The 26,323-nt window shown below is 38.9% G+C and overlaps 1 protein-coding gene across 1 annotated transcript; it reads right to left on the bottom strand.

Moving 5' to 3' along the window:
- Positions 1-7,761: 7,761 nt before the first annotated feature.
- Positions 7,762-25,810, bottom strand: LOC137919545 (serine/threonine-protein kinase SMG1-like). Its single transcript, XM_068762640.1, has 13 exons — positions 25,613-25,810; positions 20,765-22,094; positions 19,385-19,624; positions 18,390-18,562; positions 17,048-17,175; positions 15,920-16,140; positions 15,062-15,189; positions 12,492-12,708; positions 12,161-12,259; positions 11,077-11,402; positions 10,229-10,320; positions 9,302-9,411; positions 7,762-9,077 (listed from the first exon to the last, which is right to left on the bottom strand). Exons 1-13 carry the CDS (start codon positions 25,780-25,782, stop codon positions 9,000-9,002), a joined length of 3,312 nt encoding a protein of 1,103 aa, XP_068618741.1. The 5' UTR covers positions 25,783-25,810; the 3' UTR covers positions 7,762-8,999.
- Positions 25,811-26,323: the final 513 nt, after the last annotated feature.

Here is a 26,323-nt window from a genome sequence, read left to right as displayed (position 1 = left end):
CTCGGCGTCTTACCGATCGCATTGCACGCGACCGCCTCATCAAAACGTAATATTGTTCGAAACTTGATATTGCTACTGAAAATAAACCGATTCGTGCTGTCCCGTATTCGCAAGAGAGATGGAAGTGTGAGGTGGAGTTAGAGGGAGGAAAGTGGTACCATCTTCTCTCTAATGTTAAACAAAGATCGCCGCATAAAATTCCTTAAAAACAGTAGAATAATTATAAAGGAGGTTATAAATAAAAATAAGGAAAACCTTGAAATATAAAGTAAAAAATAATAATTATTGTAAGATTAGAAATAAAAAGTTCAAATATAAACAAGGAATGGCATTTGAAATTTTAAGTAACTGTAATATCAAAAGAAAGTGGCGAAGGAAGGAGACGACGCGTGTAAGGAAGAGAATAAGAGAAAATGTGATGAATGAAAGAAGATGTAGTAACAGATATTATAAAATACAATGCAAGTAAAAAGTCCTGTCCTAAAATATGATAGGTAGAATGAGTTTACTAAAAAAGAAATAAATTGTTCGATATTATAGATATATATCGATGTAACAAAAAGAAATTATAGTGTTACAAAGCACGAGTTATAGAACCATCTAAACAATAAACACGGAACCCTAGGATCAAGAAGTGCCGTGAACACGCGTGACCTTGGAGTTATTTATACATTTTTATGTACGATTCTCGGAAATTATAACTTATTAGAACCTCTATATAGAGTAATCTCGAACATACTAGAATTTTATCCGTAGTATAAATAGGTGTACTCCCCATGACGACAGTTCGGTGTTGTTTTCAGAGATATAAGATTAAGATCTAGATCAGTGATACAAAGTGACTATTTGGTAAGTTATTTGGACAGTGATTTCTTGAGCGATTTGAAAGCGTAGTTTGGACTTAGCGAAAGTATACTTTGTCTTAAAGTAGGGTGACCATCTGATTTGTGAATAAAGGACTCGTTGCGAACCTGCGGTGCTTCATTTCGAGTCAGAACCCACAGTTCGTAACAATAGTTTAAGTCTGTTAAGTCTATCTTCTGACTACAGATTATCTTTGCACTCTAGTTTGACGAGTAGAGAATGCCTAAGATATAATAGTCCGCCATTACAAAAAAATTATATACATTTAGTAATTAATTACACTCTGAATGGGCTTTCGAACTAATAAAACATTATCATTGCTGCAAAAAATATATCATAATATTTTTATAGATGCGTAAAAAATATTTAAATGTATTAAGAGAATTATTTAGTTATAAACATACACATAAAAGTTGGAACGTCGCCTGCTCTATGGTATACAATAATGTGGTACAAACAAGACCATCGCCATGTTTTATGGCGGGAGCTCGGGATAAATCTCGGGTACGTACCGAATCTGTTATCTAGTCGTAAAGCCTTTGACTCCCGGTTTACGATCACAAAACATAACGAGATTTATGCAAAGCAACGAAAGCTCCAGTGTTTCTTATGAATTCTTACCATCTTAATTGTATTCTACAATACAAAAGCTGGTGTTCGATCGATGATGAGCTTTTTTATCATCCTATCCTCACCTTTTTTCGGTGTAGTAATAATAGGGAGTCTAGTATTTAACTTTAAATTACTAAGAAAGGGACTAATATGTAGCTACTTCTATTATGCAGCAGTAGTCGTGCAATAAAGTGCACCGCCCGCCAGCCCGCTAATTAATGCCCGTGCGGTAAACAATGCGAAACACAACTACCACCGTTAATCGACTCTACAAGTGTTTCATCCCTTCACGGGGCATCATCAGATGTTACACCGACCAGTGCAAACACCGAGTCATTCTCCACCTTATTTTTTTTATATGGTAACTAAAAAAGACAAAAATTTGATGTATTGTCTAGTTATATGGCCTCTGCTAAATTTAATGTTAATTGTATTATAAATAATTCATAATATTGCATTTTAAGAATATTGGCGTGCATTTTGTTTGGTAAATTAAATAAATAAACAATAAAAAATGTGGTACCGAGTGACTCGGTGTTTGGCACTGGCACCTACTCCTGAGGATGCCCCGTGGAGGGATGAAACACGTGTTGAGTGATTTAATGGTGGTAGTTGTGTAATTCGCATTGTTTGCCGCATGCGCATTTATCAGCGGACTGGCGGGCGGTGCACTTCATTGCACGACTACTGCTGCATAGCGGAAGTAACTATATATTAATCTCTTTCTTAGTTAGGATGGCCTTCCGCGAGGCATTGCTTGTATCTATTAGATAGGATTTTAAATGATCAAACCAACGGGAAGGTGATAATCCATATCGTTTTTCATCAACTACTTTCCTTACAACCAGAAACTTACAGTAATGGCACCACAAACAATAACTCTGAGACAAATGTAGTGTTTCACTTCGCTGTATATTCTGGATATTCTCCATCTCTACCAATATGCTTTAATATTTGTTTTGGTATGTTGTCAGGCTGTCTAGACGTCATTAAAAACGGGCCATACAGGAGGCTATGCTCGGTATTTATTTACGAGATCTAATCACAAATGCAGATGAATGAATAAATAACAAATTTCAAAATTGCAGCAGGACTATCGCAGATTAGCAAGTTGAAATTTCCACAGAGAACAGGCCACATAGCGCGTGGAACAGATGATCACTGAAGAGATAAGATTTTGAAGCGAAGACCACGGATCCTCAAGCATAGGGCATCCACAAGTTGTATAGATGATGCCTTGTGAAAGACACCGGAAGACACGTCGGACATGACATTTATGGCCAAATCTTATGTCAAAAAGTGGACCTTCTGATGAGATGGTTGTAGCTCTAGCATGTGTCCACCCTGATTCCACTTGCACTGCTTGATCAGTCAACGGCGGAGGCACTGGTTAGTGAAGACTTGGTTTCTTTACGTAAGTTCTTTTGTTATCTTCTGCGTCTCATATCTGTATTATTATTACAGTCACAAGACTTTGACAGTTGATTTCCAATAGAACTAGTGAATCGGCCTGTATTCAACATCTTCCGTTGACCATAACAATGTCGCCTGTCTACCTTGTGAATCACTGTGTGGTGGACAAAGTACAGTGTAATGTTCGCAGGTTATAGAGGGGTCTTGAAAATGAAAACACAGCGTCACTATATATATATATATATGAATATATATATATATTCCTAATACTAATTAGAGACTGAAGTATGACTTCCCTATAATGCCGTTACGAACGGACTGCCTTTACTTAAGAGCGTAAGACTACTTATAGTCGCTGGAACTAAACAACGCATTGGACTTTGTTCTGGAAAACAATCATCAAATGATATATATTATTTTGTTTCTTGGATAACAATGAGTACTTTTATCTATATAACAGTATATAGATATAATTTAGATACAAAAATATGATATAATTGTAAATAAATGACTTAAATTTGCATCTTGCAGTACAGTTCACGTGTCAGGCAATGTAAAATTGTGAAAAGGCGAAGGCTTGAGCGGCAAAGTAGAACAAGTAATCATTTCCCGCGGCGTTTGTAATTAAACGTCAGTTAAAACTTGGTTAACTTGACTAAACAAGTACATTCAGTTAAGTGTAGCTCCGTTGGCGTTGTTTATTCAGCTAGGCGCGACGCAAATTACTTCTGAGTCCCACGAAGCAGTGCTGTGTCGGATTCAATTAAATGAAACGCAAATACTGGACCAGCTGGCGTCCGTGCCGCCATTTTAACGATAATAAACACTATATGTTTATTCTTACTAGTTCTTTACTGTATTATTATGAACCTTTGCATAGGGTTAACGGCTATAGATATAAAAATTCAAAAACTAATTTGTCAATTTCCAACCACTCTATGTAACATAGGTGGCCAAACTATTGTCTATTGTCTCGTATATGTTGGTGCTGTTAGCCTTGCGGCTCTTACAGCTTAATCGGAATTGAGTTCAAGGAACGGAGGGGTCCGTGAACTTAAAAAGGTGGCCAAACTGCTGCTCGCAAGTTACATGCGACACTTTGAAAGATTATTTTTGGCTTTGATTTTTTGTCGAATTATTTAAATTTTTAAATTTATATAACCCATGTCAGCTCCTGGAAAATCGAAAGAAATTACTGTTGCAAATAATTATTATTATTATTCCACCATAAAATAAGCGGAAACAAAACAGATTACAATTAACCGGCATCTTAAGTATTATTAGGAGTGCTGTCATACACGTGTGCATATATTCTTCAATACACATACTTTGTGTTTTTGTTCGAATAATTTCAATAAAGATGATTTTTGTAAAAAAAACCACTACTGGGGTTTTTATCTGTTTTGGCTGTCCCTCTTTTTGAGGACACACATGGCAGGGGGCGCGAGAGGTGCTGAGTAATGTATTTTTTCATTTTATTCCTTTCATCTTTAACTACCTCTATTATTCTTCTTTAAATTTTCTCCCGTTCGTCTCCTTTTTTTCTTTCATCTTCGTTCGTGGGCCACAGTTTTGATTTAATTTTCCAATTTTATTTACATTTTACTATGTAATTGTACATTTTACTATGTTGTAATTTTTATTTTTATACATTTATAGCCATTGTATTTAGATATTGGGATTGGATGAAGCTGTGAAAGCAATAAAGCCTCTCATAATCGTTTATAGCTCTCAAACTATCATCTAATGTATCAACATTAATTCTTCGACTTGAATTAATTAGTTTCTGAAAATCTATCGTCGCGTGTTCAAAAGACGAGTGTTTTAAACAAAAACCATTTTATATGACATATATATACCCATAAGTCATCTTTAAGGTCATTTTAAGGTCGTCGAAACACCTTCGTTGCAGGTTATTTTTTTCATTTCATTTTCCCTTTTTTCCGATGCCTTTCATCCATCACATCGTTTGTCAGTTTTTTACAATTTTCTTTTGCTTTATATACTTACGACCATCGGTTGAACGAGCAAAGTGCGCCACTCACTGCTATTTCAGACAAGCAATTACAGCTACGTCGGCGATCTTAGATCTTCAACGGATCTCCTCATTTCTAATTCGATCTCGCAGCAAAACTCCAACCATAGCCCTGCCTATTGCTCTCTGGCGGATCTTGAACCTTGTGAGGTCCGTCGTGACAACGTCTCGGATCCGTACGTCATCACCGGCAACACACATTAAAGTAATTAGAATAAATAAAACAACATTTGAACATACACCATTTATTAATGTTACCATATAGAAGCGATACAAATACTCATTTCAGTGAACACGCGTGGATATTGAACAAATCATTTAAGCTGTGGCAACACTGAATACCAATGTTTAATTTATGTCATCGATATACCATGATTATTACTAACTATTATTATAACAAAAAAAAATTAAAATTACTCTCAGATTGTTGTATATATGTTACATGAACTTTTTTTCACACTGAAAACAAAAGTTAATTTTCAAAGCAAATTACGAAACGTGGATCCAAAACAATAGGTACAGATGCACTAAATAACAATCTGTTTTAAATGAAAACAATATATCTTTAATCTTACAGTAATAACACAGAAGTGATAGAAAAATAACTTATACTATAGTATATAACTTGAAAGTGCATGACCACAATATATTAACATGGTGAAAATTCATAAACAATATTAAATTCACTTAATATTTTGAGTGATTAAAAAATTACTAAATTGGCTTTTATTTAAACATGAATGCATGTTACTCGCAATATTTACGATGGATATCATTTTATTTTGTTTATTATTCCTTAAAGAATAAATAAAAATAAAAAAAATTGCTGAAGGAACTGCTTGTTTCACCTAAACGTTGTTTTCTTACCATGATTTGGCAATCTAATTTTAGTGCCTTTGTATATAAACTGAGATAATTTTTTAATCTCTCATTAGGTCCTTGAATTAAACTGGGGCGGTTGCCACCTGGGGCGGCACCGCTACAAGTGGTGACAGAAGCTTTTTATAAGGCCGATTCAAAAGGCAAATAATAGCAAGCAATATAACTTTTTTAATGTTTTTTTTGGTTTATGTAAACCGTGTTACAACAGTTTCCCACCTGGGGCGGCACCGCCACAAGTAGTGACAGAAGCTTTTCATAGTGCCGATTCCAAAGGCAAATAATTGCGAGCGATATAACTTTTTTAGTGTTTTTTTTTTTGGTTTATGTAAACCGGGTTGTGACAGTTTCCCAACTGTGGCGGCACCGCCACAAGTGGTGACAGAAGCTTTTCATAAGGCCGATTCCAAAAGAAAATAATTGCGAGCGATATAACTTTTTTAGTGTTTTTTTTTTTGGTTTATGTAAACCGGGTTGTGACAGTTTCCCAACTGTGGCGGCACCGCCACAAGTGGTGACAGAAGCTTTTCATAGTGCCGATTCCAAAGGCAAATAATAGCGTGCGATATAACTTTTTTTGCTGGTTTCTTTATTAATGTAAACCGTGTTGCAACAGTTTCCCAACTGGGGCGGTACCGCCACAAGTGGTGACAGGAGCTTTTCATAAGGCCGATTCCAAAGGCAAATAATAGCGAGCGATATAACTATTTTACTGTTTTTTGGTTTATGTAAACCGTGTTACAACAGTTTCCAACCTGGGGCGGCACCGCCACAAGTGGTGACAGAAGCTTTTCATAGTGCCGATTCCAAAGGCAAATAATTGCGAGCGATATAACTATTTTACTGTTTTTTGGTTTATGTAAACCGTGTTACAACAGTTTCCCACCTGGGGCGGCACCGCCACAAGTGGTGACAGAAGCTTTTCATAGTGCCGATTCCAAAGGCAAATAATTGCGAGCGATATAACTATTTCACTGTTTTTCTGGTTTATGTAAACCGTGTTACGACAGTTTCCCACCTGGGGCGGCACCGCCACAAGTGGTGGCCAGAGCTTTTTAAAGAATCGAATCTAAAGGCAAATAATACGTGTACAAATCCTTTTTAGTGTTTTTTTTTATTATGTAAACTGAATGAAGATGTTAGATAGTATAACTCCTAAAGAGTATAGGTTCTCAATAGGGGCGGTACACCTACAAGTGATGTTAGAAACTTTGTATAATGTCGATTCTAAAAGCAAACGGATAGCTAGCGAAATAGCTCATCTTTTTCGAGTATTTTTTGCATTACGTAGACTGAGTTACAATAATAGATAGTATTACTTTTAAAAGTGTAGGTTCCCATCTGGGGCGGTACCGCCCCAAGTTATCAGTTAACTACATTTTCCTAAAAAAAAAAGCTTTATAAATGTTCATGTCATTATTATATAATTAATAAACATTTAAATTAGAATTAAGTGTATATCAATTGATTCAGTTTAGGACTATTTGCAAATTTGCAATTAAAAAAGTAATTCACGCAATTAAATGTGTTACCACAAATAAAAGCAGTTTCCTAATAACATTTTTCTGTATTAATTAATAAAGGAGAAAGTAATTATTAATTTTTAGTTAGTAATTTATAATGTAATAGATAGTAATCAGATTAATTTGTTACAGTTAACTTTTTGTAAAGCGATTTCAATTTGTTTTTCATCCAAAGTATGCGGTGTTTATAAAAAGCAATCTATCTATACCAGTGGCCAAAAATTTAATTTACCGCGGTCCTTGTAAATCGGGATGCAGTATTTAACCTTACTATTTTGCGGAAGAAGATGAAGCTACGATTGCTACCAAACCTACCATTTGCAAAACATACCTTTCTACCAATTTCAGCGGTTACGAATTTAAATTTACTAATATATAACCGCCAACGTTACATTAGCAGTCATATTTATACTCTACCCGCAATCTAAGAAACAATGCGAAATCGAGGAATAAGAGTAAGAGACAGAAAGAGAGAGAGGGAGAGAAAGGATCCCTGTTATTACTGTAAGATAAACTATTTATTCCAAGGCTACATGATATCAGTGTTTTTGACTCTAAAATAATTCAACCCAAAACCAACATATTCACTGTCTCATACACACAAAATCCTACTAAATAAAAGTTAATCGATTATTTTTACCAACCATTCACACACTCAGACAGACAATGCGCGTAAATATATATGTTAACGTATTCGCCTTATATAAAAACTCTGTGTCAGTGATTCTAATATATACTAATACATTTTTTTTATATCTACCTGCAAAAATATTTTAACACTGGCAACTTTAAATTATCTATCGACAGAATTTTAATATATCATCATAGGAATATGATTCGTCAAATTGAATGATAGCATACACGTGAAGAGTGAATATAGAAGGCGAGTTTCAAAGAACACAAACTACAAATACATTAAAATACATATAGGTATAAATATATATACGTTTTACGTATTAGATTAATGTGTGATTAAGTGTAATGCGTCATGTCCCGTTACTATAGTTACCGAATGGACGCCATATTGGATGTTTTTGGCGCGCTTTTTATAAAATAGAACATGACCTTTCGTTCGTAAGACAAAGTCGATTTTTTCATTAATTTGTTTCTCTAATGAGAAGCGCGTAGGCTGCACTCGACGAGTGATGTGGTAAAGCCAAAACGTATTCTACTATAAAATATGTAAAAAGGCCATCTTAGAAACAATAATCTAACGCTAAGCACTTCGGAGCCCGCTGCACGGCGTACGGTTCGACAAAATAATAAACCTACTTTAAAGTGACCAAAACCGATGTTTTCGAAGCTACGGATAGAAGTTTATGCTGACCAGCGATCAGTTTCGGGATGACCGGCAGCGAGCCGAGCGCGCGACCATCCAACTTACACAAAGAAAAGAGAAAATAAAAGAGAAGAAGTATCGTTGCTGCTTCATGCGAGAGCGACGTGACCGAGCTGTTACCTCCGTCGTATCCTAACATCGAAGTCGGCCCGACTGCGATCGTACCCGCTTCGGTAAACTTCGGTTCGCTTCGGGGAGCTTCGGCGCGCTTCGGAGCACTTCGAGTGGCTCAGTGCGCGGGGCGGCCCCCGGGCGCACGGGCCGCGGGGCGCAGGCGCGGGGGGCGTGCGGGGGCACGCAAGAGGGGCGTGCGGGGGGCAGGCGGCGCGTGTGCTCACACCCACGCCATCCAGCCTTCGTACATCATGCACAGGTTCTCTGCGCTTGTCGCTTCGGTTATTATGTACTCCACCTGGGATTACAACAGACCACACCATTACAATAGTATTTTTTTGTTTATTTAACTAACCACATTAGATCATTTATAGTGACCACTAGTTTTCGTTATGAGAAGAATGTATTAACATCCTTAAAGTTAAAACCACGATAATTCCAAACTAGCCCCCAATAAACTCAAGTTAGTAATAAATTATGTATATATATGGTCATGTATGAGTAAATATTTATGTTTGGTACCTGTTCGTGAGGGGCGAGCGGTCGGCGCGGCGTGTCACGCCCCTCCAGCTTGAGCCGCACGCGCTTCCACACGCCCGCGCCCATCGCGTTGCGCTGCTCGCTGCCCGCACCTGCAACACAACCACGCTCTAGCCACTACGTATGTATTCCTCTACCAAGGAACAAGCTGAAGGCTTCAAAGAGTTAATGATTTACATCATTCTTTGTTTATATTAACACTCATTATTTCTGATTCATGCATACCTTTTTTCGGGACAGTTAATATAACTCAGAAATGTCCTGCCAGTGGAGTTTAAAGGCTCTGGAATCGCGATCTTTATAAGTCGTCGAGAGACGTTGGATTAAGAAGTGCTACAACCTGTTCTTTTTGGAATCTATGAGTGAGACCTATATCTAGCAGATGGCGTCCTACCGGAAGACAGGATATCTTGAATTCATCCAGAATATTCAACCCTCTCTCCGAAACCAAAAACCAAAGATTTAGTACGTCATCACCTTAGTTTTAAAGTCCTAAAACCTAAAGATTCAAAAAGATACATGTTTCAGTAAGATATGTAAGATCGACTTCTTCTTCTTCTTCTTCTTCTTTCCCTTTTTCCCTTTATTTGGGGTCGGGCCTCCTTATCAATTTGCGCCAGGCCACTCTATCCTGGGTTGTCCCTGTATCAAGTTGAAGGGTTTCCAGTTCCTTTCTGATATTAGACCACCACGTAGCTTTTGGACGCCCTCTCCCTCTTGGGAATTCTGGGAGGCTTAAGGCAGTTTTTACTACGTGGTTATCTGGTTTCCGTTGAATGTGGCCATACCATCGTAATCTTTTTTCCTGTAATTTGCTGGGGATCGGAGCTACCTTAAACGAACCTCTCATAAATTCGTTCCGATAATATATAATGTAAGATCGACTAAAACAATAAAATTATAGTTTACCGTGTTTAGAGTTGGGGGCGGGCTTGGAGGGCGCTGCGATCGCCGCTTGTCTGGTCAGCTTGCGTCCTTGCTCGGTCCAAGAGTTGGGTAGTCTGTATGGAGGAAACCTAAATTAAAACGTGTCTAGAAGATGGACAAGTGAATTTAAATTCCGCAACCACTTGCCCCGATTAGCGGCGCTGTCGACGTGCGTACAAGTTAAGCAAAGTAAGGTTATTGGATACATTTCATCAGGAAAGATCAACATACAACTGTGATCAAAAAGGTGAATTTGTTTATAAAATGTAAATTCTTTATTTTTCCTTTAGAATCAATTTCATCACCTTCAAAGTAATCTCTGTAAAACACACTTTTGCCAATGCTTTTTTCAGTCGTCGTGTCAAAACGGCATCCTCGCATCATTCTTTTCAGTTTGCTGAATGGCCAGAAATCTCACGGCACCAAATCAGGCGAATACGGTGGTTGCCCAAGGATATCCGAGATATAGGTAAAAAGAAGTCAAACCAATGCAGTATGACATCGACCAATCAAGAGGGTTTGAGACAAAAAACAACTTTCAAAATGGTTTTTGCCGACTGTTTCGAGAACTGGAAAAAGCGTTTGCAAAAGTAGGTTTTATCGGGCAAGGATTAACTTGAATATAACAAACCTACTACATCTATTCTACATCATTTATTTCAGTTTTAAATGTCGTTCTTTCGACACATTGACACCTTTTCAAAGCGTCCTAGGTAACCTTGGGGCTAATCAGGTATGTTTTACTTGTGCATCGTTGTTTTCTATTCCTGATGATTGGTAATATTTACGAACATCTACATCTATTACATAAAATGTGTTATTTAACTTACTGTTTAAGAGCGTCACGTAGTGCGGGCAGTTCTTGGATTAATGCCGCGGCAGCTGCCGCAGAGCTGCCCTCGGGTTCCGTAGCAAGTCCTGCGATTAGGTCTCCAGCTGCTCGCCACCTGGTCCAAACATCGTGGACTTCTTGAATGGCTTGCAGCGGCGCGCGCAGCTCCTGTTCCAGTTGCATTCGTGCAGTGGCAGGGCGATCCAGGCGGGCGACAGCTGCGTGTAACGCTTCTGCTGCTTCTTCACATCGTGCCCTTGCCCCCTCCGCGCCAGCGGTCAGCCCCCCAGCGACCTCTCGCACCAGCAGTGATACCGTCTCCACCTGCGGAATCCCCATCTTGTTATAATGTATAGTGTACATGCAACGCTCTCTGCCAAGAGTCCTAGTGATTAGAGTTAAGTCAGTCCACCCGAGATGATCTAAGTTGGCTACCGCTGAATATGTCGTGAGAATCCAATCATCGGTCCATCATTAAGCTGATGAAAACAAGAGAAATATTCTGCCATGATGGTGTTATCACTGCAAAGTATAGACCTCTTCCAAAGACCACCACTACCACCAGTGACTGTTCGCAACCTTGACTATATTGTCAATCTACCTAGATGGAAATTCTTCGTGCTATGTCGGTGACATTGCTTCTTGGTTCTGTACAGATATATTTATGACTATTTATTATCAGTCGTCGCCATTTCCACCTTCAGCTCTCAGCAAGGTCACAGTAACCTAGGTAGTAATATGTCCCTATGTTCACCGACAACATAGTCAAGGTCCTGGAAAGTGGGGGAGGTATACCTTGCAGGGAGACGTCGTCTACCGACTGACTTGACAAAGATGAATAGTAGCCATCCCTATTCTTTACAGCCAACACATTATCCAGTTACACTGGTTTAGTACACGCCTTCCTTCCATAGCTAAGTACCTGATTAATAGTATTACCTCAGAAGCCTGTATTCGTAAGCTCATGTGAGATGGAAGTACTGTCTCCGGAGAGATTAAAATGTGTTGTTAACCAATGCCGTTTGAACAAATGTCCTTGGACCCGTGACCAATAGTCAAAAGGTATTTCAAAGGATTCTTACCCAGTGCGAGTCGATATTGCCTTCTGGGTGCAGCATTTCCATGAGGGACTCTTCCACTGGAGACACCTGCAGCGAATACTTCTGCGCCAATGTGCACGCCTGATACGAAATATTATTTTTAATTACTATATCAAAATAAGATAATTCAATTGATATAAAAATTAATATGTTGTCTAGAACGAAACAGTGTCTGTGATGATGTGCATATATGTGTATATGTGTGTTTTTTCGAGTGTTTTTGTGTTTGTGTGCAAGCGTAAATGAAATTCAGCATTTATTGGTCTACGGGGTCTACAGGTGTGAGGAAGTTAGATATCGTGTTTGTGTAAACCTTCTCCCAGTGCGCGAGTGCTGTTCGCAGTGTGCGAGCAGCACGGGGTGGATGTGCAGCAGGTGCGGCAAGGGCGGCAGCGCAGCGTGCGTGGCCGGCTAGGGCTCCGCTGGCGGTCGTGAGCCGAGCTGCGCGGGCCTGCTTACTGGCCCAGCCAGCCTCCAACGCTCGCACAACGGACCGAAGCGCTGGGTTGGCTCCGGCGCCCCACTTCACCCTGAACAATAATACTTAGTCACTCCACTGAAAATATTAGATTTACTTATCAAGTTATATTCCCTCTCTATTACTCGTATTTTAGATGATGATGATGATATTAAATTCAGAAAATCAGACTTCTCCCTCCCTCTCTTTCTTTTGTGAATGAACGTCTGAATGCAAAAGACCGGTCATCGTGGTGGACTTTGGAGGACTTGAATACATTCTGCTGACAAATGAGCTACACATTCACGTTGTGGTGAAGTTTAATAGGTTAGGAAGGCAATGTTAGAGACAACACCTAAAGAGCTGGAGCACAAAAATTAAAACGCTGAGAGATAGACAGTTTATTTTAAAAGTCATCCGCCTACAACTTCAGATACACCAACGCCGTAATAAATTATTTGTCATACGAATGAAATAATAAAACTTTCACCATTCATTTGTAAATATTAAACATTGATTCAAATCATTGATCAAATTAATATAAAATAGTCTTTAATTCAATATTCCATCAAGCACTAAAGATTTTATACAAATTCACAAACAAAATCATTTGACGCTGTTCGCCATTATTATATTTCATAATATTTTCCGGCGCGAGACGCGGTTTTGACAACCGCCTACGAATCATACGCCGCGCGTCTCTAGATTTTGCGCATGCGTAGACCGATGGATTGATAGATAAACGAAAGCATTTTGACAACTGTGATTATTACGCTACAACCTCTGTGTAACAAAACACTCTGTTTACGTCTTTTTCTTCTTTTCAGATAATGAACGCCCAATGAAAGTCACAGGCCTTCCACAAATATAGCCACGACGACCGGACTTGCGCTTCAAGCGATCTTAACCATGTTTTTGGTCCACACTAGTGGGGAGCATACCAGGGCCACGTCTACTGGCTGGTGGTCGGCCATCGAGCGACGTGCCCCCCCCCCCACTGTCACTTCAGACGAGGAATCCTTGGAGCTACGTCAGTGATCCTGGTTCTTTTGCAGATCATCGCGGGACCTCATTTCTAATTCAATCAGTAGTACACATACAACTATATCAAATCTCGTACTTACACCAAAGAAAATTAATATAAGCAAATTGTACTGTATCTGTGATATTTGTAGTTATAATTGTGGAGAAGAGATGACGACATTTCAAATGACTCGTGGAAAATATATAGAATGATAGAATTTTAAAAATAATGAAGAAAAGTGTAAAAGAAAATCTGAAGTATGAAAGACGAATCAAAAACTTACGCTAAAAAAAATATTAACCATATGAATAATAGTCTCTTTCCATACTTACAGGGGTTGAACAAGGAGTCATTTAAAAAAAAATCCATTCGAAAGTCAATAAGTTTTTTTTTCAAATATTTACAAATATAATTATGCAGTGTTGATAACCATCCAATGACAATACGTCATAAAAATATTCGAAGTGAATTTTAAATAAAATAGGTCAAATACAAAAGTTAATTAGCAGACGTTACCTCCCGTAATCAAAAGCAAAAAAATTGCTTATTAAGCAAAGATTTACGTTTGTCGTGCCTCGAAATAACCCGATATTTTAATGAAAATTTATTATTCAAAATCTACAATTGAAATGTTATTTTTATACGATATCATAACATTTTTAGTTTATTTTCATTATCATGGAAATTTACTTTAAAAAACACTTCAACCCTATCGCTACATCTAAAAGCAAATTCGAATTTTCTTTTATTAGATATATCGGTTATCAAAATTATTGCTAAACCTATAACTTCAAAACGGTTGAATCAATTTACCCAACTTTTATTAAAAGCGTGAACATATTGCCCATTTGTAAGCAAAAATCTCAAAGCCTTTACAACTATTTCCAAAAACCTTGTCATCTCTGAGATCGCTAAATCTATTGCCTTGTAAATACACTATGGACGTCACTTATTTTTTTTTGTAATTATTCAATATTTATTACATATTTATTTACATAACGTTAAAGAAAAAAAGTACAATGGGCGGTCTTATTACAGCAGGAATTTTCCTACAGACAACCATAGCATGGAAACAGTTGAAGTATAAAAAACGGGTAGTTCACGCGTACAAAACATACATACACATATATATAGCATATATGCTTATAATGAATACGGTACAATACATTTTATAAATACAATGATAAATAAATTGACTTATATCGCACATGCCTCAGAAAAAGTAAAAGCCAGAAGGGCTAACAAAACATCAAACAACAAAGCCAATAAAATATCATCTGTTTTTACATTTCATATCTTGTATTATTTCATATTATAGCTACTCTGTTTTGTTTATGATATTTACACGTCGTGTTCTGTCTCCTAAAATAAGTAGAAAATAGTAGTGTGGTATACGTGTTACCTTTGATGTGCAGAGGTGACGAGAGCCTGGGCCCGCGCAGCCGCCGCGCCCAGCCGCTCGCCAGCTGCTGCCAGCTCGCGCGCACGCCTTGACAACGCGGGGCCTGGTTCTGGACTGCTGTTCAGCACCTGAGTTTGTGTTTAAGCTTTAGTAGTTTTCTCAATGTAATCTATGATAGTCGTATGACATGATCGATTCAAAACAATCTCAACTTTTAACTTCATGCCTCGCTTCAAGATGCGAAAAGTACAAACAGATGGCATAACATAATCAAGATATAAATTTAATTCGTGTTTACGTAATCACGACCTTCACCAATTAAATAAAGGATGCCGCGGTGATCTACTAAAACTACTGCCTTCAACTTTCTAAAGCAGTTAATAAATAACCTGGTACAAGATGGCGTTCGGTACGGTTTAACTTCGAACAACACGGATAGATGGCGCTCGCAGTCGATTACCTTACGATAGTTTGTCACGGGCGATTGAGTGACAAACGAGAGCTTTATATTTCTTTAGCTTTTACAATTAAACACTGTTTTATTATTAACATTTAACGGTTGTACCGGATTCGGTTCAGCTTAGATTTTTATGTAATAAATTAACCGGCACCTTCGACAGCTACTACTCGGGATAAAACCAAAAGCCTTGTACCACACCTTGGGTTATAAACTTGGTACGCGTTAAGCATTCCGATTCCAACCTCAGCTAAAACCGTTGCCAATGTTTTAGCTAGTTAAGATAGATGCTTCCTGGATTAACTTGACGCAAGAGCACCTAAGAAGAAACATCGGCATGTTTCCGTTCTTGAAGTGTTTCGAAGTATTTCTGTGAGTATTCGGACCGAACAGTGAGGTACCTCAGAGTGCAGATGTCGATGTGCAGCTGCACGAAGCCGGGCTGCACGTGCAGCAGCTTGTGCCAATTGAACTCTTCGCTGTGCTGTATGTGCGCGCTCCAACCTGGCCGCAGACCCCTGCAGCGCTGCAGCAAGCACCGAGCCACGCTCCGACAACGCACAAGCACTTGACGCCGCTGCCTTCTCACAAAGAGACTCCAACGACACGCTCCACGATGCTCCTGTATATGAAAACTTTTATTTCAGGTGACCATCACAACATATGAAACTGAGAATTGATCATTTAATATAGGCCTTATAAGAAATCTCAAGGTCACTCAAAGAGAATAGGACAGGACTATCAGAGAATAGATTCGCTGCGTGATTTATTCAGAAATGAGAAGATTTTTTTATGGCCCCCGCTATTGGGGGCTTTCCGTACTCCCTATCTTTTGTGGGACAGGGACTTTACGGGCAAATTTAATTATTCACATAATTTTTTATTATTTACTTTCTCTTCTTTCATACTGCACATTGTCTTTCGGTCTATTCTTTCATGCCACAATTCTGCTCTCTTTCCCCTTTGCTCTGTATCACCTTTCATTCATTCCTCTTTTCTTTTTACATTTTCATAATTACATTGTTATTTTATATCACATATACTGTATATTATTTTGCTCTTATTTTGTCATCATTATCTATTTATTTGCAATATTTACGTTTTATTTCTTTCTATAGCATTTTTTACGATTTTTCTGCAGAGGGTGATGAATGATCGTTTGGTGTCTTTTTCGCTTATCAGGGAGGCTAGAAATGAGAAGATTCGTAGAGCTCTGCTACGAAGTCTACGAGTCTGAAGTTGTATTGGGCGGAGAATATAGCTCTTGCAACTGACAGTCGTTGGGGAAAGTTGGGGCCACGAGTTGGTAGATGCTGCGTGGGTAAGCGCTCCAATAGGAGTACCCCGTATCAAGATCGTGGAAAATCTCTGGATACGGACAGTGTAAGACCGGTCATCTTGACGATCTTCGGGGGTGGGGGGGTCGTATTCCTTGCAGCCAGCGTGCTGACATAATAATGATGAATGTAAACATACCGTTGCATACATATATATGTTAATAAAATAGTGACATAATTTGCAATCCTCACCTATTTCCTTTTGTTCCACTTCAGTGTTAAGGTCCAGACGCGCGCGCCTGAGTAACAGGCACAAGACGGAGGCCAGGGCCTTAGAGTGCACGCCGAGTACACAGCGCGACACGTACTCCGCCGTAAACCTGTTTACCCAGATAAAAAACATGCATCATTATACATAAAGAAAACCTGGAACCAGAGGGTCTTCTTTTCGAAGACATACGTTTTAAGGGTAGGTAATTGTCAAACCCTTATTTTTGGGTGGCCAGTCTCATCTGAGAGATTGATCAATTGGCTATCAACGGTTTATGAAAATAGTTAATAGCACATACGGTAGACAACCTTGCTTAGTTCAACAGAAGACGCTGGATGCATGCTGCTTCCAACCGGCCGGAGTTTTATTTTAAACGGTTTTATTTAGTTTGACCCGTACGGAATTTATTTGTTTATTTATTTGGGTCAAAATTAGAAATTGAAATTTAAGCACCTTCCCGTTGTCAGATTGATCTGAAATTTGGTACACATTTAATTTAGACGACAATACAATATAATAAAATCAATAACATAAATCTAAGATGGCCGCCGATACAAAATGGCGGATTACGTATATTTCCTTAACCCCCTCAATATGGGTATTAAATGAAATGGCTACACTAGTAAAACAAGATGATTATGTCAAAATTTAAAATTCAAGATGGACGCCGTTTCAATATGGCAGACTAGGTACATATTTTTCCACAACCACCACAATATGGGTATCAAAAAACCGTTTAACTTAAAAGTTTTTTAAATGTATTTATTACTTTCAACGGTGGGACCGTTTTCAGAGCCTCTCGTTCCTATCATGTTTTTAAGACAAGTGCTTAGATTACAAATATTGTTTTCATCTTTTTCTTTTACTAGACACTGTCTCTTTCTCACACACATTTTATATTATTCTTACAGCATTTGTGTGCATTACTTTCACGTATCTCCTCCCATCCTTCGCGACACTTCTTGTAACTTGTAACGTTGTTTACATTTTAGATTTAATTCCTCTATTTTTGTTATTTAATATTATTTACAATTTCATACTACAATTTTTTTTTTAATTTCTATATCACACTCACGTCCTCTCTTACTCTACTTCAGTTTTGTTACGCTTTATTACTTCGCAAACCACCTTGGTACAAAACTGGAATGAAATACAGCGTCTCTCTTCTTCGAATAGGCAAGCGATGCTGCCAGGTGATTCTCTTACTCAGATACATTTCGTATCCTACTCTCAACCCTCAATATACGAGACAGCAGGTCCTATTATAAATATAAGGGGGAGTCCTATGTCCAGTAGCACTATGATGAAGTGGCGGAGGCTGACCTGCGCACAGGCCTGCAAAGATGCGCGTCGTCGCAGATCAAAGTGGGGGCGGCGCCTCGGAAGGCAGCTGCCAGCTGAGCGCACGCAGCCAGGGTCTCGGCCACTGTCTGCACCCTTCGCACCGCGAAGATGTCCTCCAGCACCGACCGTAACGCTGGGTTCTGCATGGCGGCCTGTGCCAATACGATCAAATTTAAATTCATAATATTTTTTTTCATTTTAGGCATATACACGCACTTTTGAATAGACGATTATTTTAACATAGTAGTAAGTTATCACCGGCTCGGAATGCAGATCTGCTAAGAGCCGACTGGAAACAACAGATATTCATTTTAAATGAAAGCTAACAAAGTTCGATGTATACATTATAATATCAACTATCAACTTTTCAACCAACTAATAACTTTTGAATGCAATAATATTTATTTAATAAACTTTAAATTTTCAATTTAAAACGAAGAAACAAATGTTTAAGATATCTTATCTTCAACTTAATTATATTTGCATACACTCAGACCCATAAAGAATTGATTTGAATCAAATTCACGCATTACGTTATTTTTATTTCTTTTATTTATCAAATGTCTTTTTGTAAATAAGGATCAATATATTTATTTTTATATTTTTTTATTAAATGTGTTCAATAGCAACGGTTAGAACAGCAATTTCGTCTTCAGGGACTCTCTGGCTTTTTAATTGTAGAAAGACCGCGTAGCTCTTATTTGTAAAATAAATAAAGATATATTTTCGGGAACACTGCCCCATGATAAATTGCGAATGAAAACTTGTTTCGTCTCCAGGTAAGTCAGTACAGGTAAGATAAGTTAAACTAAGCTAAGCTAGCTTCCGAAAGAACTGAAGGCTTACAATTGAAACCCATAAAAGATAAGTCATTATTTAATGTAGATGTAAGCGAGACATAATTCACCACACAAAAATACTTTTAAGTATACTAAAACAATGTAAATGTTTATTGTAGGAGAAAGTCAACTAACCGACATGTGCATAGCTTCATTAATATGATCTATCTTCCTCCAAGCTTGTGGGATTGGTGCTGCAAGATGATCAGCGAGCTCCCTCGCGCGAAGCTCCACGGCTGCGAAGAGTCCATTGAAGCCCATGAGCAGCATACGCCCGGCCGACTGACCTTCGTTGTCCGAAGACGAGGCCGAAAGCAGAGCCTCGTACCTTGCACGGAGTTCAGCTGCCAACACCTGGGCGCCACTTGCCGGGGACTAAGTGTTGTAAACAAAGTAATTGTTCATAAACAACTCGTTTCGTGTACATATATTAGTTTAAATATTTACACTATTAAATGGGATTAGGCGTTACCTTGCGGAAGTCCATCCTAAGTAAGAAAAGGACCAATATTTAGCAACTTCTGCACATGCAGTGGTTGTCGTGCAACAAAGTGCACCGCCCGCCGAGTCTGACTCGTTTGGCACTAATCGGTGTAACATAACTCCTGAAGATGCCCCGTGGAGAGGTGAAACACGTGTTGAGTGAATTAACGGTGGCGGTTGTGTAGTTCGCATTGTTTGCCGCATACGCGTTTATGAGCGCGCTGGCGGGCGGTGCATTTTTTTGCACGACAACCACTGCATGTGCGGAAATGTGCTAAATATTGAATATTTACACTGTTTTACGCGTCACTAAACCTTCTTTGAAAGGATTTTTCTAAACCTGAAACCTTTTTCTAAGACTAACATTTCATCACCATCATATCTGTTGACGCTCACTGCGCGGCAAAGGCCTCTACGAAAGATAGCCACGATAACCATGACTTCTTGTCGTCTTGCGCTGCCCGGGTCCAGCGACTTCCTCGACCTTGACCATATCATCGGTTTAACTAGTAAGTGGAGGCCTGTGACATCCTGGGGGAAGCTGGGATCTCGGTACAGTACTGACAGGCAGCCAGTTCCATAGGAAATCTGGAGTCCCCTTCAAAGATACCGAAGACGACCACTTAGGGCGTGTTAATGCGTAGAAATCCCACTTATCCTTGTCCTTCCCCCAGAGCGCAAGGTATCTTGTGTCTATCCTGAAGATACCACCCAACCCCGATACCAAAAATAATCTAAATTATTTTGTCTTTTATAATCATTTATATGCATAAATTGATTTCATGATAATTCTGAAATATTATCAGTGTATTACATTGTGAACGCAAACCCAACAATTTTATGGAGAATAAAGAAATTCTCCCGAGAATCCAATTCACTAAAAACTCAATCGTACGAAAATTCCAAATAGATTTCTAACTCAAATTTTAGTTTTAATGAACTTTTAAAATTTATTATTTAAATATTGTTAAAGGGTTATCAACTTTATAGTTTATTTGAATAAAAATATATCAAAATTAAAATTATATTTACCTCCATGTCCATAACTAAATATCTGAAGTGCATTTCGAGTTGTGCCAGAAGGTCATTCAGGGGCACGGGGGAAGTCATCATGACTGCGTTCAGCTCGGTGATCACAACTAACACGGAAGGGTCCTCTGAGTGTATCTTCTTTAGAGCTTCAGGTAGTATTATGTTACTGAAGTTGTAATTGAGCTGGACCAAGTCGGCTAGCAGGAGGTTAGCGTTCCTCACGCACTCCACCGCTACTGACATAGCAGCATCTTCTGCCGAGGCCGACTGCAGCGGAAGCAGCGAGAGGAGTTCCACTGCTTGTATGGACAACGCATTCATGTCATCCAGGAACCACTCTCCTTCACGAGACGTCAAATCTACGAGACAATCTCCTGCACTCTGAGCTCCCGTCTCCAGCATTAAGTATCTCCTATTCAAATTGCACAGCATACCTATGACTACAGTCTCTAATGCAGCCGCCGCACCTTCTTCAGCTCTAACCCAATTGCTAATATTTGCCTTCGCCTCCCTGTAGGCTTCTTGCGCTAAGGTTATCGCATCAGGGCCACCCTCCGCCTGCAATCTCTCCAAGCTCTTGTTAAGTTGTACATTAGCATCAGCGTTTATCTGCTGTAAACGGAAACTGTAAGCCAGGATTTGTTGTCTGTCGCCAGAATTTGCGTCTGCATTGACCAGTGCTGTCACCTGATTGGAGACATCGCGGCAGACCTCGGGTAGTTTACTTTCGAGTGCCGCTGCCAAGTATTTACGGAACATTACGATGCGGTGGTACTCTGTCTGACTTTGTGGGTAGTACTGGGAGATGGCGACGTACTGCGATAGGAGCTCCAAGCAGGATCGAACCAAGACGCTGGTTTGCTGCATGCTCTGGTTTAGCTCAGTCTCCGCCTGCTCGCACTGGGATATCATCGAGCTCTGTCCAGCGTTGGTCATGAAATCTTTTATGTGCTCGAATATGGAACTGTTATCGTCCTCGCTTGTTCCGGAGAACTCCTGAACCCACGCCATCAACTGTGGCCCGTTCAGTACTTCGTTAGTTGTTGCGAAGTTTTGTATCTGGGTGTCGAAATCACTGAGTATCTTTATAAGCGCTTTCATGGAATCTTCCACCGCGTTCTTGGCTTGTTTGTACGATGAGTATTTCTGCGAGATCGCGTACAGCGGGTGACTGCTCAGGTTCGAGCCATAGGCCTCTATCTCCTTGATCAGCGCCATCTGCTGGTGACAGTCTTGCAGTTTGGTTTCGATCGACTTCAGTTCCTCATTCTCTTCGGTCCATTTATCAGCTGCTTGCTGGACTTCGGGTAGTATTGACATGAATTGCTCTCTAAAATCAAATAAATATGTCTCATTAAGTATAAACCGAATACACAAATTCGCAGATAATTCAACGCCTGTAAAAAATGCAATTAAGGGGCACACCTAGTGTGAAATTTTCAAAAAATCGTTTTTTTTTATATTTCATATTTCGATAGGTTATATCTTTAAAAATAACATACTAAAATTTTGAATCGATATCTTAAATAGTTTTTGAGTTACAGCGGTTTAAAAGAGTAGCCGCTCGGCAGTTAGGTAGTTGCATTGGCTACAGGACATTCCTGAGCTATAGTTCGGAGTTACCGTCTTTTCCAACCTTTGCAAATAGGATTCCGGTTTCTATTGTGATCTCTATTGCCTCCAAGTATACAGAAATATTTAAATATAATTATTTCGGTATATTTTTCGTTTACTGCCACGTCACGTATTTTCGGAGCCATCGAGTACTTCGTAAGCGCATTTTATTTAATTTAAAATGAGTAAACAATAAAAGTAAAAAATCAAAAGGGAACTCACGATGTTCCCAGATACCGATCAAAAACAAAAAAACGAAAATTTACTGGAAACCAACATACATTTGAGCAATCTACGGCATACAAGTACGTCCGCAGAGAAACTATTGCATAATAATGATGAGAATATTGTGATTGACCCATCCCATGGATATTGTATTCTACAGTTTGTCTCAGTTTTTAGTGCAATCAGCAATTTAGTGATGTGCAAAACTTGTCACAAGGAAATTACTTTTAATCAAGCAAGTCCAAGAGGCCTGGGGTTTAAAATAGCTGCCATTTGTGAATGTGGTAATTCGTACATTAATTCTGGACCAATGATCGATAATACATTTGAAATAAATAGACGTCTTGTTGCTGTGATGCGTCTTTTGGGCGTCGGAATAAATGAGATCAATCTTTTTTGCGGACTAATGGATCTAGCAAGATCATCGCCAACGGGCTTCTTTAAAAGAGGGTCGATCATCTCGAAGAAAAGCTTCTTCAGCTTAACAAGCCCTTGTTGAGGAAGAGGAAGGTGAATTATATGGGCCTGGAATAGCAGATTAGCTGTAAGTATGACTTTAATCCATTTATAACAGTGAAAACGATCATTTTATCTTTAAACGCGTTTTTCTCGAAACAGCATTTTTCGTATTTGCTGGAGTGATTACTCGGAGACAAATGATCCGATCGCTATCAAATTTTTTTCACATCTTCTCTATAAAGTTCTCCATACGATGACCCTCCAGTTTTTTGATCTGATCAAATATCGGATTTTGGTAGGCCAAAAACGACCAAAATTTTTGGTAAAATTTAACTTTTTTTTTCAACATGCCGCCATTTTGTCAATTTTTGATTTTTTGGTTGGCCCGAGGGTCATCGTACAGACAATATGTTTTTGTTTGACAAGAATTTTTTTTTTTAGGTTTTATCAATGGAGAAGGCTGCAATCACTCCAGCAGTGGAGGACCTTTTTCTTTTGGCGCCGCCGGAGATCGCGTGTTATTTTAAAAACATTTAATATATTATTCCAAAAATTTTACTGTGTATTCTCAAAATATGTATAAACATACTCTCAAAATTTTAAAACGATTGATTGACTAGTTTTTTTTTTTTTAATAATTCTCAAAATCGCCTTTTTCTTTTGCCTGTCACACTAGGTGTGCCCCTTAAAAAGATAAAAACGCATCTATGTTACACAGTCCTTTCTCAACCAACTAGATTTATTGCAAACTAGAAAGAAGATCTTACTTCAGCTGGTCAATGTGAACACAGCTTTATAAATCCAGCTATACAATTACCCACTACACCACTACATCTCACACCTACGCTACTTTAAATAAAAAGTTTATTACCTATTGTGATAAGACAATTATGTCCCATATTAACAAAGTTTTAATTTATATTTTACATTTACATTAAGTTGGTTTAATTTAGCTTATTGTAAAATTGAATCATGTAAGTATGCATGTATAAACACAGTAAGGCTATACTTAAGACACTGTATTTTTAGTTTTACCATACATTTACCGTAGATTATTTGTAATAAATTTGATTAAATGCTGCAAAACATTATTAGACTACCATTTACAAAATTTGAAACAGATATTAAAAATTAATTGAAGGAAAAAGCGTTTTATTCAATAAACGAATATTTAAATGATAAGAATCCTTGGCAGTGATTATCTTGATTTCATTTCTTTTAGAGTGTAGATGTATAGATCTGTAATAAACTTTATTTAAAGACGTGTTGTTGTGGAGTTTCTTCCTGCTTCTTCTCCACGACTACAACACCTTGCGAAGCAGGATCAAAAATAAAATAGATTAAGTAAATAAATACGTAATAAGCTGACGATATACAAGAGTGATGTTAAAAGTTCTAATGTTTTTTTTTATGGCCCCCGCTATTGGAGGCCTCTCGTATCCCTATCTTTGGTGGGACAGGGACTTTACGGGCAATTTTATTTATTCACATAATTATTTTTTATTTTCATTCTCTACTTTCATACTTCACATAATCTTTCATTCTATTCTTTTATGCCACAATCCTGCTTTCTTTCTCTTTTGCTCTGTTTACCTTTCTTTCATCCTCTTTTCAATGTTCTAATATTGAATTAACGTATTGTATCTTTATCTTTGATAAGCAAATACAATATTGATTTATTTCTAGTAATAATTCAGTGACATCATTGCCAATCATAAATCAAGTTTCATGCGAGTAGCAGAAAACAGTTTGACGTCACGCTGTGACGTAGTCTTATCTAGTGCCCGATACGTACATTTTTGTGAGCACGTATTATCCAGTACCCGCGGTAATTCACACAGATATATTTAATAAATAAAGAAATATACAAAGTGATTGTTATTGACGTGTTATCTATGAACTGCACTCATGCAACTCGATTTAATGCATCAGTTAAGAACGTCCTAATTATTATTTTACATGTTGTAATACCATATCGTATCTACAAAACCGTAATACGACCAATATTGATGTATGGCTGTGAAGCTTGGACGCTAACTTTGAGAGAAGAACAAAAACTGCTAGTGATGGAACGCAAAATCATGCGAAAGATCTTGGGACCAGCGAGAAATCAAGACGGATCTAGGAGGCTCCGAAAGAATGCTGAAATTGAGACTATAGTAGCACAGCCAAATATCATTGGCGAATATAAAGCTCAACGAATCCGCTGGCTTGGTCACTTGGAGCGAATGGGATCGGATCGGAGCGTGAAGGTAGCGTACCTGGAAAAACCAAGGGGTCGAAGACCAGTGGGTAGACCCAGGTATCGCTGGATCGATCGCGTTAAGGCAGACTTGCGCGAATTGAATGTCAGCCAATGGCAGATGATGGCGCAAGATAGAGGAAAGTGGAAGTGTCTCGCTTCGGAGGCCAAGACCTACTTTGGGTCACTGAGCTAGCGGAGTAGTAGTAGTAGTAATACCATATCGCGTAATGCACAATGTTTTACAGTAGTACACAATGTTTCACAGTAGTACACTGCACTGCTATAGTACATAGTGCAGTACTCACGTGACGTCGTCGATGTTGTGCTCGAGCTCGCGCAAGCGCACGGCGAGCATGGCGCGCGCGGCACGCAGGTGTCGGGCGCCTCGCTGCCTGCGCGCTCCGCCCCACTCCACCAGCGGGTCGTACACGAAAGCCTCCAGCAGGGTGAGCAGCGTCTCGCGCCCGCGCCGCATGGTACGCAACACGTGCTCGCATGCCAGACGGAATATACCCTGCCAAAGAACAAAACATTTAATGGCTCGGTGTTTAACACTAATCGGTGTAACAACTCCTGAAGATGCCCCGTGGAGGGGTGAAACACGTGTTGAGTGAATTTACGGTGGCGGTTGTGTAGTTGGCATTGTCTGTCGCATGCGCATTTACGAGCGGGCTGGCGGGCGGTGCACTTTCATGCACGACAACCACTGCATGTGCGGAAGTGGCTAAATATTGGTCCTTTCTTATTAAAGAACAAAACATCCAATCAGTTATAAATCAGTTAAATATACTCTTCCAAGTGCGTTTGCAGATTTCATAGGATTAAGAACATAGACGGTGCTTATCCTAAAACCTCTTTTAATTAGAGTCCAATGCTACGCAGCAAACCGATGGTTACCGAAGAACATCTCAAAGCATCCGCTACTTAAAAATATCTCCTTCAAGTCATAATGAAATGGAATAAAAAATGACCCCTTTTAAGTTGAACATCGTGGGCTCCGATGGGATCATCAACTT

This window comes from Battus philenor, unplaced genomic scaffold (assembly GCF_028537555.1).
Source record: "Battus philenor isolate CCGP_79_NKW_IND1 unplaced genomic scaffold, ilBatPhil1.0.hap1 SCAF_16, whole genome shotgun sequence".
NCBI classification, from domain to species: Eukaryota; Metazoa; Arthropoda; class Insecta; order Lepidoptera; family Papilionidae; genus Battus; species Battus philenor.
This window is presented reverse-complemented; position numbering and strand designations above follow the sequence as displayed.

What these genes read in the sequence shown, in the direction of transcription:
- LOC137919545 (XM_068762640.1), bottom strand. Translation starts at nt 25,782, where the DNA reads ATGCGGCGCGGGCGCGAGACGCTGCTCACCCTGCTGGAGGCTTTCGTG. An exon ending in ATGAAGCTATGCACATGTCG is followed by an intron (nt 18,563 to 19,384) that starts GTTAGTTGACTT and finishes GTATTGGCACAG; the next exon opens with GCCGCCATGCAGAACCCAGC. An exon ending in CTACGTGACGCTCTTAAACA is followed by an intron (nt 10,321 to 11,076) that starts GTAAGTTAAATA and finishes TCCTCCATACAG; the next exon opens with ACTACCCAACTCTTGGACCG.